The following is a 12,832-nucleotide window of genomic DNA, read 5'->3' as shown; positions in this document are numbered from 1 at the left end:
CCTTTCTTCCCTCCCTCCTTAGGCTGGGGATCAAACTCAGGGTCTGATGTTCTACCATTGAGATATATCCTCATTCCTATACAATTTTTTTCTGGATTGAGGAATCTGAATTGAAGCTTTCTGAATAGTAACATTGAAAGGCGACTATGGCCTTTACAGCCAATTTTCCCGTGAATGATTCCACACCAACACCATTGAACTAAAGCCAAGGATACAAGACTAGAGAGTGTGGCTAGGTCAGAGCACACTCTCAGGAAAAGCCTCCTGTGGCCAAAAAGCTTATTCCCTGACAAGCTAGATGGGTGGTCATGCCTTCAGCCACATGGCACCTGGGGTGAGCAGCAGGAATCCTACAGCCCCTTTCCACCTGTGAGGAGACAACAGACAACCTAAAAGGACAGAGAAGGCAGGTTCCAGAAGCCCTGCACCAGCTCTGACAGAAACCTGTTCTAGAGGAGTCTGGAAGCTGGCTCTGCTAACAGGATAACAGGATAGAAAAGGTGGGCATAACGGAAAAAATGGCAACCAAAACTAATTCACACACACAAAGCACAGTTCCCACACAAAGCATAGTTAAAGAAGCAGGAAGCAGTGGCCATGGAAGAGACACAATGATCAAGGGCCTGGAAGACACTGAGTCAGTGTTTCCTCCTACAACCATCCTGGCAGGAGGAATAGATTCACAGGCTAACACACCATGGAGATGATGAGCCCCGAGAAACTGGGATTTCCCCAGAGGTCTCACGCTGAGAAAAGGAAAGGGCTGTGGCTCTGCTAGGCAGGGGGAAAGAGATTTCGAACATTTGACAATTTGTCTTCCATCAGAAGAAACTAGGGCCGAGAAGACTAAGACGATTTCCCTGCACTTTGACCTGGGCTGAAAGCTGTGCACACCTCCTGCCCCTCTTTAAACTTAAACCTCCTGTGAGGACCTGTGTGGATCTAAGGGGTGTGTGTCATGGATCACTTCACTCCTCCTCCCAGGGTGGCCACACTGAAGAACCTCCGTCCCCTGCTTTTCAGTATGAATTGTCTCTAACTGGCCTGCTGAGGGCAGAGACTGGAGCCCATCTCAGGACTTCTGGGCTCAGGATCTGACCCTGACACCCCTCAAGGAAAGCAAGGCAGCACTTCAGAGTCAAAAAACCAAGTGAACTGCAGCAGGGCAGGGGCAGTGAGGCAAGATGGACATAGGCTAACTGTAGTTAACTGAATACTTCAGAGCCAGCAGAGAGGATTCTCAAGTTCATAACACAAACACAAGATAAATACTTAATCCAGTGCTTCTCAACCTTCCTAACGGGGCAACTATTTAGTACAGTTCCTCATGCTGTGGTGACCTCCAACCATAAGATTATTTCATTGCTATGTCATAACTATAATTTCTGCTGTTATGAATCATAATTTAATAATCTGATATGCAACCCCCAAGGGGATGGAGACCCACAGGTTGAGGACTTCTGATTTAAGGTGAAAACTACCCATTGTGTGAATCTGTCAACATATCACACTGCCCATAAACACGGACAGCTGTTACATGTCAATCAAAACTGAATCTTAGGTAAGACATACTGTAATGCCAGCACTTGGGAGGTGGAGGCAGGAGATCAAGAGGTCCTCATAGGGGTTTGAGGTTGGGGCGGGGCGGGCTATGGGAGACCCTGTCTCAAAAAAGAAACAACAAACAAAACAAAAACAAAAATACCATCACCAACAAAAGCAAATAAACAAATAGCTCCCCCCATCCGGACGGGATAACTTTTGTGTTACATACAAACGGAAAATAATACATTTGTACTTAATATTAGGAAGAGTGTCCTTTAACAAGTCATGATGCAGACTCAGAAGTAATAAAATGTAAGAAAAATCCACTACCTGGTTCTGCGTAAGCCATAACGGCAACGCTACAAAGAGGGGTAACATTAGACCAGCAAGTAACAGCAAATTGCTGAGCACTTTGAACAACTGCTTCTTGGGAGAATTTAAAAAAAAAAAAAAAAAAAAAAGCTGGAGAGATCAACTTTTTATTGTAAGATTTCCTCTTTTGCTACACAATATTTATAAATAGTGCTTAATTTTCTTTTTAGGGTGTTGTGTTAGAGCTCTGGCTGCCCTCCATCTTGCCTCTGTCTATCCTTCTGCCTCTGCCTCTCATGCTCTGGGATTACAGGCATGCACTATGGCATCTGGTTGCTTAAAACTATTTAATTAAATGGAGTCGGAGAGGAGGCTTCCAAAATGCGCTGTACTGTTTGTTACATGTATCATGTATGAACATGTCTGTGTGTGCACACATATACACATGTATATGACTGAAGAAGGATATCAAGAGCATGCAAATGTGGAAGGGGGAACTCTCATGGGCTTGACAACTAGACAAAGAAGTACAGGTCAATAAGGAATGCTGAGAGAGGAAGAATTAGTCTTCCATAGGGCTGAGCCCACTAACGGGCTATCCAATGCCAAGAGGTCAGTGCTGAGATCATATACATACAAGCAACAGTAAGTGAACTCAGAAGGTTGTATTTATAATTTATGAATATACATATATATATCAATTGATCAAATATATCAACTGATATATATATACATATATATATCAATAAAAATTAAATATAAAGAGACCATGAATTTGAGAGGAAGTGGGCTAGACACAGAAAAAGCTGCAGGGCAGAAAGGTTTAATGATGCAATTATATTTTAATTAAAAATAGTAATAACTATTTATTATAGGGACTGGAGATATGGCTCACTGGCTGAGAGCACTGGCTGCTCTTACAAAGGAACCGGGTTCAATTCCTAGAACCCACATGACAGCTAAAAACCATCCGTAATTCCATTTTCAAGGGATCTGATGCCCTCTTCTGGCCTCTACGGGCACTGCACACATATGGCATACAGACATACATGCAGGCAAAGTATCCACACACTTAAAATAAACTTTAAAAATCCTTCCAAAAACCCACTGGGTGTCTTCTTCTATCACTTCATATTATTTTTAATTTTTAGAAACTGCTTTTCTAATGTGTGTGTGTGTGTGTGTGTGTGTGTGTGTGTGTGTGTACACATTCATGGAGGCAAGGGAGGACCCTGGGCACCCTCTCCTACCACTCTTTACTGTATTTCTTTGAGGCAGTGTTTCTCTCCTTGAACCTGGAGCTTTTAGTTTCAGCCAGACTGCAGTCTGCAGAGTTCCTCCAATCTCCTCCCATCTGAGGTTTTGAAAGAGACTATCTCACAGAGCCAGATATCTAGGCTGACGGGGCAGTGAGCTCTGGGGATCTGCCTGTCACTGCCCTCACAGCTCTGGGGTTGCCAAGGCAGGTTTTTATGAGGTCCTCATGCCTGCGCAGTAGGCACTTTACCAACAGAAACATCTCTCCGTTGCTTTTTTTAAACATTTTCATTAAAAAGACCAAATGTGCCTAACTCTGTGAAATCCTGTTATTGTCACCCTACAAGTTGAGAAGATACTGTGTGGGCAGAGTGGCCAACCACTGGACTGAGGACCACAGGGGCCACAGGGCCATACCACAGCCCCATGTGAGCTGAGGATCAAGGCTGAAGATCGTGCAGAAGAGGTAATTATCATGAAACTCCACCTTAAAGGGACAAGGAACACTTTTTAAGAGTGCTATAAGGACTAAACAGCAGTGGACTGAAAAAAAAAATGGTCAAGGTATGCCGGCTGACGCAGCAGGTTAGAGGGCCCAAAGAAGCAACACAAGACATATTCAATCACCTGACCAAAGCCAGAAGACGGAACCTCCCCAAGCCACACCTTCCTCATCTACAAAATAGGGTGCTACTCCTCTGCACCCACCACCCATCCGCTCCTCCCCCAGGCACCTCCCGCCTGTCACGCCTGCTATTTCTCTGTACGATCTGCAAAGGCCCTGTTTCCAAGTCTGCTGTTGTTCAAACTGAGCAGGACAATGACTTCAAGAAGCCAGCCTTGAAACCGATAACGCTTGCCTGGCTTCTGCATCTTCCAGGTAACAGGTTCACACGCTGTCTAGGAGAAGCTCCTTGTGAGAGACCTGTGGCTGCCCTCTGCAGGCTAGAATACTAACACTAACACTAATACTGAAACTGCTAATACTCACACTAGTGCAAACTGAGCCTGTCTGCGCGACTCCCTTATGGGCCGTGTTCAACTGCCTGTGGCACCCCTCCGATGCAAAGCAAAGGCTTTTTGTCAGTAAGAGATCTCTTATTGGGCTGGAGAGATGGCTCACAGGTTAAGAGCACTGGATGTTCTTCCCGAGATCCCGAGTTCAATTCCTACCAACCACATGGTGGCTCACAGCCATCTATAATGAGATCTGGTGCCCTCTTCTGGCATGCAGGTGTATACACAACACTGCATACATATTAAATAAAATAAATAAATCTTAAAACAAAGAAATCTCTTCATAATATCTTTAATAGCATCATAAATATTAATTCTATTTCAGGAAAAAAATGGTTTAAACAAACTCATTCAAAGATGAGCCCCAACTGATGACATTATCCAAATTGTCTCATGACTTGAAAAACAGAACCCACACAACTATTAGCTAATTCCAATTAAGTGAAAACAAAATTCTGCAGCTTTCAAAGAAATATACCGAGCTCTCCTGTTGCCATGGCAATGCCTATGCTTGGCCACACTAACCAGTGACAGAACTTCCAAATACAACTAATCTGTGTGGGAGACAAAGAGAAAGATGGAGAGAGTCACAGACATTATCATAGGGAGCCGAGGCCAGAAGACAAGGTGGCAAGTTCCCTTTACAATGAAGCATACTGACCGGTCATACATATGTGACAGCGCTGCGTCCACCTACACACTTTGGCTAGCCTGACCCTCTTCCATCTCCCAATGACACGTGCAAATGTGAAACACAGCAAATGAAGCAATAGGAGTGGGTTATGGCTGCTGAAGAGCAAACAGGACTTATTTTTTCTCAGGCTGTAGCAATGCCCTTTTCGCCTGTAAGAGGAGGACATGGAATCTTCGTGGTAGAGAGCACAGATCCTGCTGTGAATCTGGCCTTGTGACAGGTATAAAAATAGAGCACAATGTAAGCAGTGGGGGTGGCAGCAATTCCATTGAAACACTTGGTTTAAAGTTTCCCTTCACCTTTTTGAGAACTGCATTTCCGCCTAACCGCGCATCTGCTGAGTGGTGCTAGGGAGCATGCTCTTCGTGTTGCGCCACATCCTAGCCAGGATCTTTAAAAACCACGTCCCCAGAGTGGTCCACGCAAGTCCCAGGGCTGAACTACCATTAGGCTAGATGTACAAAGACCACTGCAACCACCATCACATGACATAAGTAGCGGAATCCCAGAACACAGGGCTTTCCATAGCCTCTCCATCAAAAGAGCTGGCCGAATGACCTGGGGACGTGTTAAAACGCGGACTCCCAAGCTGCACGGTGACATCAGGAGCTGGCACGTGGCTCAAAGTGATTCACAGGGATATTTAAGAATCGATGCTCTAGGGCTGGGAAGTAGTTGGTACAGGGTTCCACTGACATTCACGAAACCCTGAGTTTAACCCCCAGCACTGTATAGAATCAGATATGGTGGCACTTATCTATAATCCCGGAGTTTGGGAGGGAAAGGCAGGAGGAAGAGTTCAAGGCCAGTCTGGGCTACCTGAGACCTGGTCTCAAAAACAAAACAAGATGAACAAGCAAGAAAAACAACCAAACAAAACATCCAAAAGAATTTCTAAAAGAATCAGTGTTCTATAGGTCAAACAATCTTTAAAGGAGAAGCAGGAAAGCCCATAAACAAAAGAGACTGGAAACACACACACACACACACACACACACACACACACACACCTGTTGGCATAGTAACTGCCCTGGCTCAGATAAACCAATTAAAAAACAAAATCTAGATGGCACTTGCATCTTTAAAAAAAAATAATAATAATAATTTTAAAACTGAGCCTGTCGGAAAATAGGAACTTCCCTGTTTCTGAAAACTATTTAAACTATTATCAGGATGTTGGGATGGACCTAAAAGGGGCATGACTACCCGACAGAACCAAGTTTCTGATCAGAACCAGAGGATGGAAAAAAGCTTCATGGACCTGGATCGGATTCAAGGACTGGTCATCAGTTCTGAATTATCCACGGGTTTACCTGGCCCAGCTACCACGGACCAACATCCCACCAAGACTCCCAGTGATAATCATGAGCTCTCCATCTTGCCTTAGCTCCGTTGTTTAAATTCCTCTGCCAGGTAGCTAGCTGGTCAGGAAACATCTGGAACTGTGCCCTCTCTCCTGGCAGTTGGCCTTCAGCAAATCCCATCCCTTTTATCTTTCCCAAAAGCTTGCTGTAACATTAGCTTCGATGCCCACAGGGTAGTATGCCTTTGCGGAGGATCAACTCAGTCCTAACAAGCATTGAGGTTTACACTCTGACTAGATCCCTGAGTCCCAGCAAGTCCCAGCACCCACTGCTGTGGGGCTGAGTCGATCATGGAATACTGCCAGCTTCTCATCTGGAAAGCTAATAGTCACTGAGCTACAGTGGGCAAAGGACCGGGATGCCGACTCTCCCAGCCCTTCCGCACAGCGGGAGGATTCGGTGGCCTGCCCACAGGGGTGGTGCTGGCTAAAGGCATCCACTGTCAAAGCAACAAGTACCTGTCACTGTGGGGTGGAGCTTCAGGACTCACAAGAGTGATGGCTTCCCTCTGCCCTACTCGAGCTCCCTCTGGCGGGGTCCTGGAGTAAGGAAGGCCCAGCCCACGTCTTGTTTAACACCCTAACTTAAGCTGCACAGCCGTCTTTAATTTCTCATGTGTGTTGCCCTTAAAGTCCTCTTTAGATCTGCAGTCTATTTCTGTCTAGACTTTGGTTTGGAAGCTTATATCTGAAGGAGCCAAACTGCACGGCATATTTATTGACTGTTCTGAGTTAAAAAACAAAAACAACAACAACAAAAACAACACTTTAAAAAGCCCCCTCCGTCCTTTCCCCTGTTTGTGACAGGCAGAAGAGGACTCAGGTAAAAAGATACCCCTCCCACACTAGAGGGAAAGCAGTCTTATTTATCAAGGACAGGGTACTGGGACAGGATTCTGTGCAAACCTCATTTAAGTAACTAACTCATTTAAATCAAGCTAACCCAGTTGATTCACTACCCTCCCTATCTTTGTTCAATGTGGTGCATGTAAGCATCTGACCCGACCCCGACCTGCTTCTTTGGGTCTTTCCATGTCATCTGAAATTTCTATGATTAATGCGCATTTTTTTTTCTTGTTACTCTGTCTTGAGTCAATTTAATTCCGAAGCCAAGGCAGAAGAAAATTCTAGAAGGGAAGAGGTGTCGTTCTGCCTCTCCCGAATGCCAACCGTATGGCCTTGTAAACTCCAACCTCTTCTCACTGTGCAATATTTAGAACATTATCCAGCTCAGGAAAGTAGTCAAAGTCCTGCAGACAGTGGTGAAGGACAGTTTGCATTTTCAGTTTCTTTGCTTACGAATGTACCTGGACATATGAACAGCTTTTATGTCTATGTAAAGGGAAAATGTGCCTGTCTTTATGCAGCTCCATATCAATCAGCCCAAAGCTTTCAAAATAATTCTTAAATTTCAAGCAATAAATTCTTAAAAAAAAACTCTGTGTGATTCGTGTGACCTACAATGGGGTAAGGCATACAGGGGAGTCTTGGGAGCTTCCTGGTATGTGGATGTTACCCACATGGGTGCAGAGAGGCCATCTTCGAAGACATCCCATGCCTGCTCGCTTTTTAACCCTTGGATGCACACTGGAAAGAGCAGGCAGCAGGCAGCTGCTCATCAACTCTCATACCCTGCTATGTCTGTCTTTCATTGGAGCTAAAACCATGAGAACCACAAATGTCAAGCAGCCACTTACCCACATGACCCCACGTACACCATTCCAACGGGCCAGAATGTAAATGAAGCATATGGCAAAAGAACATTTTCAGAAGCAGAAATGAGATCTCTTAAGGCTGGGGTCTGGACTATATCAGATGCAGGGAGAGTAGTTCTTCTAGGCTACCAGGTAGTTACTTGCAAAGTAATTTCTCTGACCCACGTGTCTGTTCTAGCGACAATCTACCAGAACGGTGGAGAGAGTTGGGGTTGAGGGGACTCACGGAGAGAAGATGCGCTGGTGGAGCCCCGCAGGAAGTGGTGGAGGTCCTCGCCGTCACTGGAGCTGGCGATGCTGTTCCTCATCTCCAGCATGGAAATCTGTGTGCACAGGCTCACCTGTGTCTCCAGCTTCTTAACTTTCTACAAAGCAAAGTTCCAAGAAGCCTGAGATTTGTAGCGGCTCAAGTATATACTCTCTACAGGCAGGAGGACCTTTTCCTTGATGTCCATGCCAAACAAAACAAAACAGTAACCAGTAACTGAGTGCTCTGTAAATGTACATTGTGGTTTTTATCATTAGCTACTACTTTAAATACCGTATTCTAAAACTTATAAATATGAATGATCTACTTATTAAGTTGAAATAGTAGGCAACACATTTGTCTTTCTTTCTTGCGGTGTTAGGGATCAAACCTAAGGCCTCACACAGAATAGGTTAGCATTCTCCTGCTGAGCTTAGGCCCCAGCCCTAACTGAAGGCGAGAGCCACCTGGACAAGGTAACCTAGTAGGCATATGGCATTCAGCGTTCCTAGTAGGTATCACAGGAAGGCTGTTCTAAACGTTCTCATCTTTTAAATTGTTTTCATTTCCTTCTCAACAAATGCAGAAAACTAAGCTGCCTAAAGCTCTGAAAGTCCATTTTCTCCTGGTCTCTGGATTCCTGGGAGACGTAGAAGATGCCATGGCTAAAATGACAACTGTTCATCTTACCTCTTGGAGTACTGCCTCTCCATGCTCCTCCACACCCACCGCCTCCCCATCCTCCTTAGGCTGCCTGGAAGACTTTTGGAAATACAGTACTCCATGCCATAAATGTTGGTTCTTAGCAGACAGGCCAAGCTATGGCAATGATAGTAATTACCAAATACTTCCTTGCCTTCAAGAAAGGACTTGCTGAAGAGTCTCTCCATTACAACTATCCGCTTGGAAATTTATAAACACTTAATGAAAATTAAGGAAAACATACATTTTTATTTAACAAAAAAAAATCATAAAAACACTTACTTTATCATTTAAGGTAGGATCATTCAGCGAGTAGAGCTTATTTGTAATGTCTTTTCCTATAAGATACCTAAAAATTTCATAGAGAAAAGGCTCCGACTCCAGGAAGTAAGTCAGTCTTTCTCTCGACCAGCATAAGAACCTGCAGTTGTCATCTGCAACAATGGTGACCTGTGGAGGAAGCAAAAACACTAGCAAATACACTTCCACATACATGCATGAGTTTATTAAATTGATAGAAGAACAGGATAATAAGCTCATAGACACTATCAGAAATATTTGTCAAGCCAGGCAGTGGTGGTGCACACCTTTAATGGGAGGCAGAGGCAGGCAGATCTCTGAGTTCAAGGCCAGCCTAGTCTACAGAGTGAGTTCCAGGACAGCCAAGAAACCCTATCTGCAAAAGCAAAAAAAAAAAAAAAAAAAAAAAAAAAAAAAGAAAAGAAAGAAAAAATATTTGTCAAATAACCTAACACACTATATAAAATAAAATTATGTTTAAAGAGAAGAAATCTGTAGACTAAATCCAAACAACTTCTCTGTACTTTATTGCTTTGGTCTGTGTGTTCTCAGGTCAGGGTGTCAACTGCTGTGGATGTTGCAATAGGATATATTATTTGTGATAAAATATTTCTTTATTTGATGTTGTTTATAGTGAGGTTTAAAGACAGGCCTTCAAGCAAGTAAACTCAAGAGAAGGGAGGGATTTTGTGCGCACGCGTGTGTGTTTGTGTGTATGTGTGTGCATGCACACGTCTCTTACTGCGATGCCACTCCCAGCCTTGCTTTGTGCCCAGTCTTATGGTAGCTTGGTATGTGGTGTTTGGTTGATACCCGGGAGGTCTGCGTTTTCTGAAGGGAACTGGAAGGGTGGATCTGGAGGAGAGGGGTAAAGGAGGAGGGAACTGGGAGGGGTAGTGTGCGGAAAACTGCAAGAGAGGTGAAATATGTGAGAGAAGGATAAATAAGGAAAAAGTGAGCACGAGACAGAGAGCGAGAACAAGCAAGTGTGTTGCTCTTCTAAAGGATCTGAGCTCATTCCCTATTACCCATGTCTGTGACTTCAGTTCTAGGGAGTCTGATGTCCACCTCTGGCTTCTGTGGGAACTCACATGTACATGTGCACACACAGACAGACATACGCACATAAATTTTTCTAAAAAAATACAAGATCCGTGAGGGGCAGGGTGCATTTTCTAAGACCTCTCCCTCAATATCAACAGAACCGATTCTCAGGTTTTGCAGCACCAAGGCACGTGGCTGACTACGGGACAGCAGCGACCTCAAATGAAATAAAAAGAAAAATGTTTATCATAAATGCTCACATGAGGGCCGGGCAGATGGCTCAGAGGTTAAGAACACTGACTGTTCTTCCAAAGATCCAATTCCCAGCAACCACATGGTGGCTCATAACCATCTATAGTGAGATCTGGTGCCCTCTGCTGGCATGCAGGCGTACATGCAATGCAGAGTACTGTATAAATAATAAATAAATAAATCTTAAAAAAAAAGAAAAGAAATGCTCACGTGATATACAACTGCATGAAGGAAAAGAAACACAACCACAAAAGACTACTTCTACGTTCTGTAATAATGATCCTGAAGACCTGTCAACAGCTCTAAGCGACAGCCTGATCTTCAAGTCTACAACGGCAAGCACTAAGGACAATGATCTTCAAGACCCATTTTCTTAGTGTCACCAGACTGCCCGTAAGCATTAGAATTACTACAGTATCTACCAACTGACGATCTATGCTGCCGTGCAGTTTTTCTCTTTCCTCCTATTGTGCAGTTCATCAGCAGCCTGAGCATAGACTACATTTAAAGAAATAACAACCTAGAGTGATGGTATATGGAACAAAAAGACTATCATTGGACTATACAGTAAGCTCAAGACCAACTTGGGTTACCTAGTGTCAAACAAACAAACAAACAAATAAAAAATAAATAAAGATTGAGGGTATGGCTCAGCCTAGCATGCATGAAGCCCTGGATTTGATGCCCAGCATTGCACACAATGAGTGTAGTGGCCTATACCTATAATCCCAGCACCCAAGAGGCAGGAAGATCCAAAGTTCATGGAGCTCCTTGGCCACATAGAGAGTTCAAGGACAGCGTGGGATACGTGAATCAAGCAAACAAAGCAATCCAATAGACACAAGTCCTTAGCGGAACGCCTCCTGAAGAAGGACCGGAGTGTGCTTCGGGAATACCCAAATGCACAGCGCTCACACTGTGGTGTGCGGTACAGGGATGCTATGCAACAATCACTTTTCACTTGAGCATCTGACAACAGAAATGCTTCGTAAACAGTCAACTCCCTGGGTTCATTCTTAGGACGCTGGCTCTGTTACAGGGACAGACTGGATGGTAGTGTGGCTTTTGGCCACCGGCAATCACAACATACCACATTGTGCCAAGGATAGCTGGCAGATGTAGCCAGCGTTTGCTACTTTATGGGTTCTCCTTTCTTCCACCCCCTCTGTCCTTTTTCCACCCTTCCAACCCACTAACACTAGATATGAGAGGGGGAAAAAGTTAGAGAGGAAAGAGATCCCTGAATAAAGTCAGGGGTCAGAAAGGGGTGATGTCATTGTTAGACTACTTCCTGTTGATTAGGGGCATCGAGTTCCTTAAGGCAAGTTGATCTTCACCATCAGGGTATCTAATTTCTTGTTTCTCCTTTGTACATGACTATTTAACAAATTGTGACCAACAGCAACCGACAGCAAACCAATCAACAACCCACCACTGCTCTCAGGGTCCCAGCATTTATAGACCCCCTGAAAAGTCGCTAGAATCCCAGACGTCAGAGGAGAGAGAAGTAACCTTCTCCTGGTTCACTGGTGGTGGTGATTAAACACACTGCTTAAATAGGAGCAAACATCCCAGATATAGGACCCCTTGCCCCCAGGAACAAGGAGACAGAGCAGCCAGGACTCAGCACCAGCTTTCTCTTCCTTGTCAAGTGCAACCAGCATAGGAATAAAATTGCATCAGTGTCCTAGTTATTGTTCTATTGCTGTGAGGAGACCACTATGCTCAAGGCAGCTCTTAACTGCATTTAATTGGGATTTGCTTAGTTTCAGAGGCTTAGTCCACTATCACCACGGCAGAGAGCAGACAGGCATGGCACTGGAGCTGTGGCTGAGAGCTTTCCACTCTGATTCGCAGGCAGACAGAGAGGGAGACCCTGGGCCTGGCCTGGGCTTCTGAAACTTCAAAGCTGACTCATAGTGACATACCTTATCCAACAAGGGCATATCTCTTCAAACAGGGCCACACCTCCTAATCCTTCCCAAACAGTCCCACTAACTGGGGACCAAGCATGCCAACATACAAGCCTAAAGGGGCCATTCTCATTAAAATTTCCATAGTCCATGAGCCAACTGTAAAAAATTCCTTACACAGGTCATTTATGCACACAGAGTGGAAGAAAGACAGGGTTGAAACACTAATGAAATAAACAAAACTGCACTTTCCCTTTATCTCCAGTCTACAGCATCCCAAAGTGAGCCTGTAAGATTTCCCCAGCAATGGACAATGATATGTCCTCTCTCTTCAGGTAGGGATATTCTCTTCAATTCTATTTCCTACTAAATATGTACTGTACGCTAAAACACCCTTGTGCCCAGAATATTTCCTTAGTGCTATTTATCCAGAGACATGTTCTTGGCTACTTTCCTAAGAATAACAAATAC

General features: G+C 44.4%; 1 protein-coding gene across 2 annotated transcripts in view; it reads right to left on the bottom strand.

Annotated features, from left to right (window-relative positions):
• Positions 1-12,832, bottom strand: part of Bves (blood vessel epicardial substance) — a 44,840-nt gene that overhangs the window by 21,878 nt on the left and 10,130 nt on the right. For both annotated transcript variants that reach the window (XM_060373200.1, XM_021648454.2), the window contains exons 6-7: positions 9,135-9,302; positions 8,130-8,268 (exon numbers count right to left, since the gene is read on the bottom strand). In XM_060373200.1, the coding sequence (XP_060229183.1) occupies positions 8,130-8,268; positions 9,135-9,302 (307 nt within the window). The remainder of the gene's footprint in view (positions 1-8,129; positions 8,269-9,134; positions 9,303-12,832) is intronic.

The sequence above is a fragment of the Meriones unguiculatus genome, chromosome 20 (genome assembly GCF_030254825.1).
Source record: "Meriones unguiculatus strain TT.TT164.6M chromosome 20, Bangor_MerUng_6.1, whole genome shotgun sequence".
Lineage (NCBI taxonomy): Eukaryota > Metazoa > Chordata > Mammalia > Rodentia > Muridae > Meriones > Meriones unguiculatus.
Note: the sequence above shows the minus strand (reverse complement) of the source record. Positions and strands in the feature narration are given on the sequence as shown.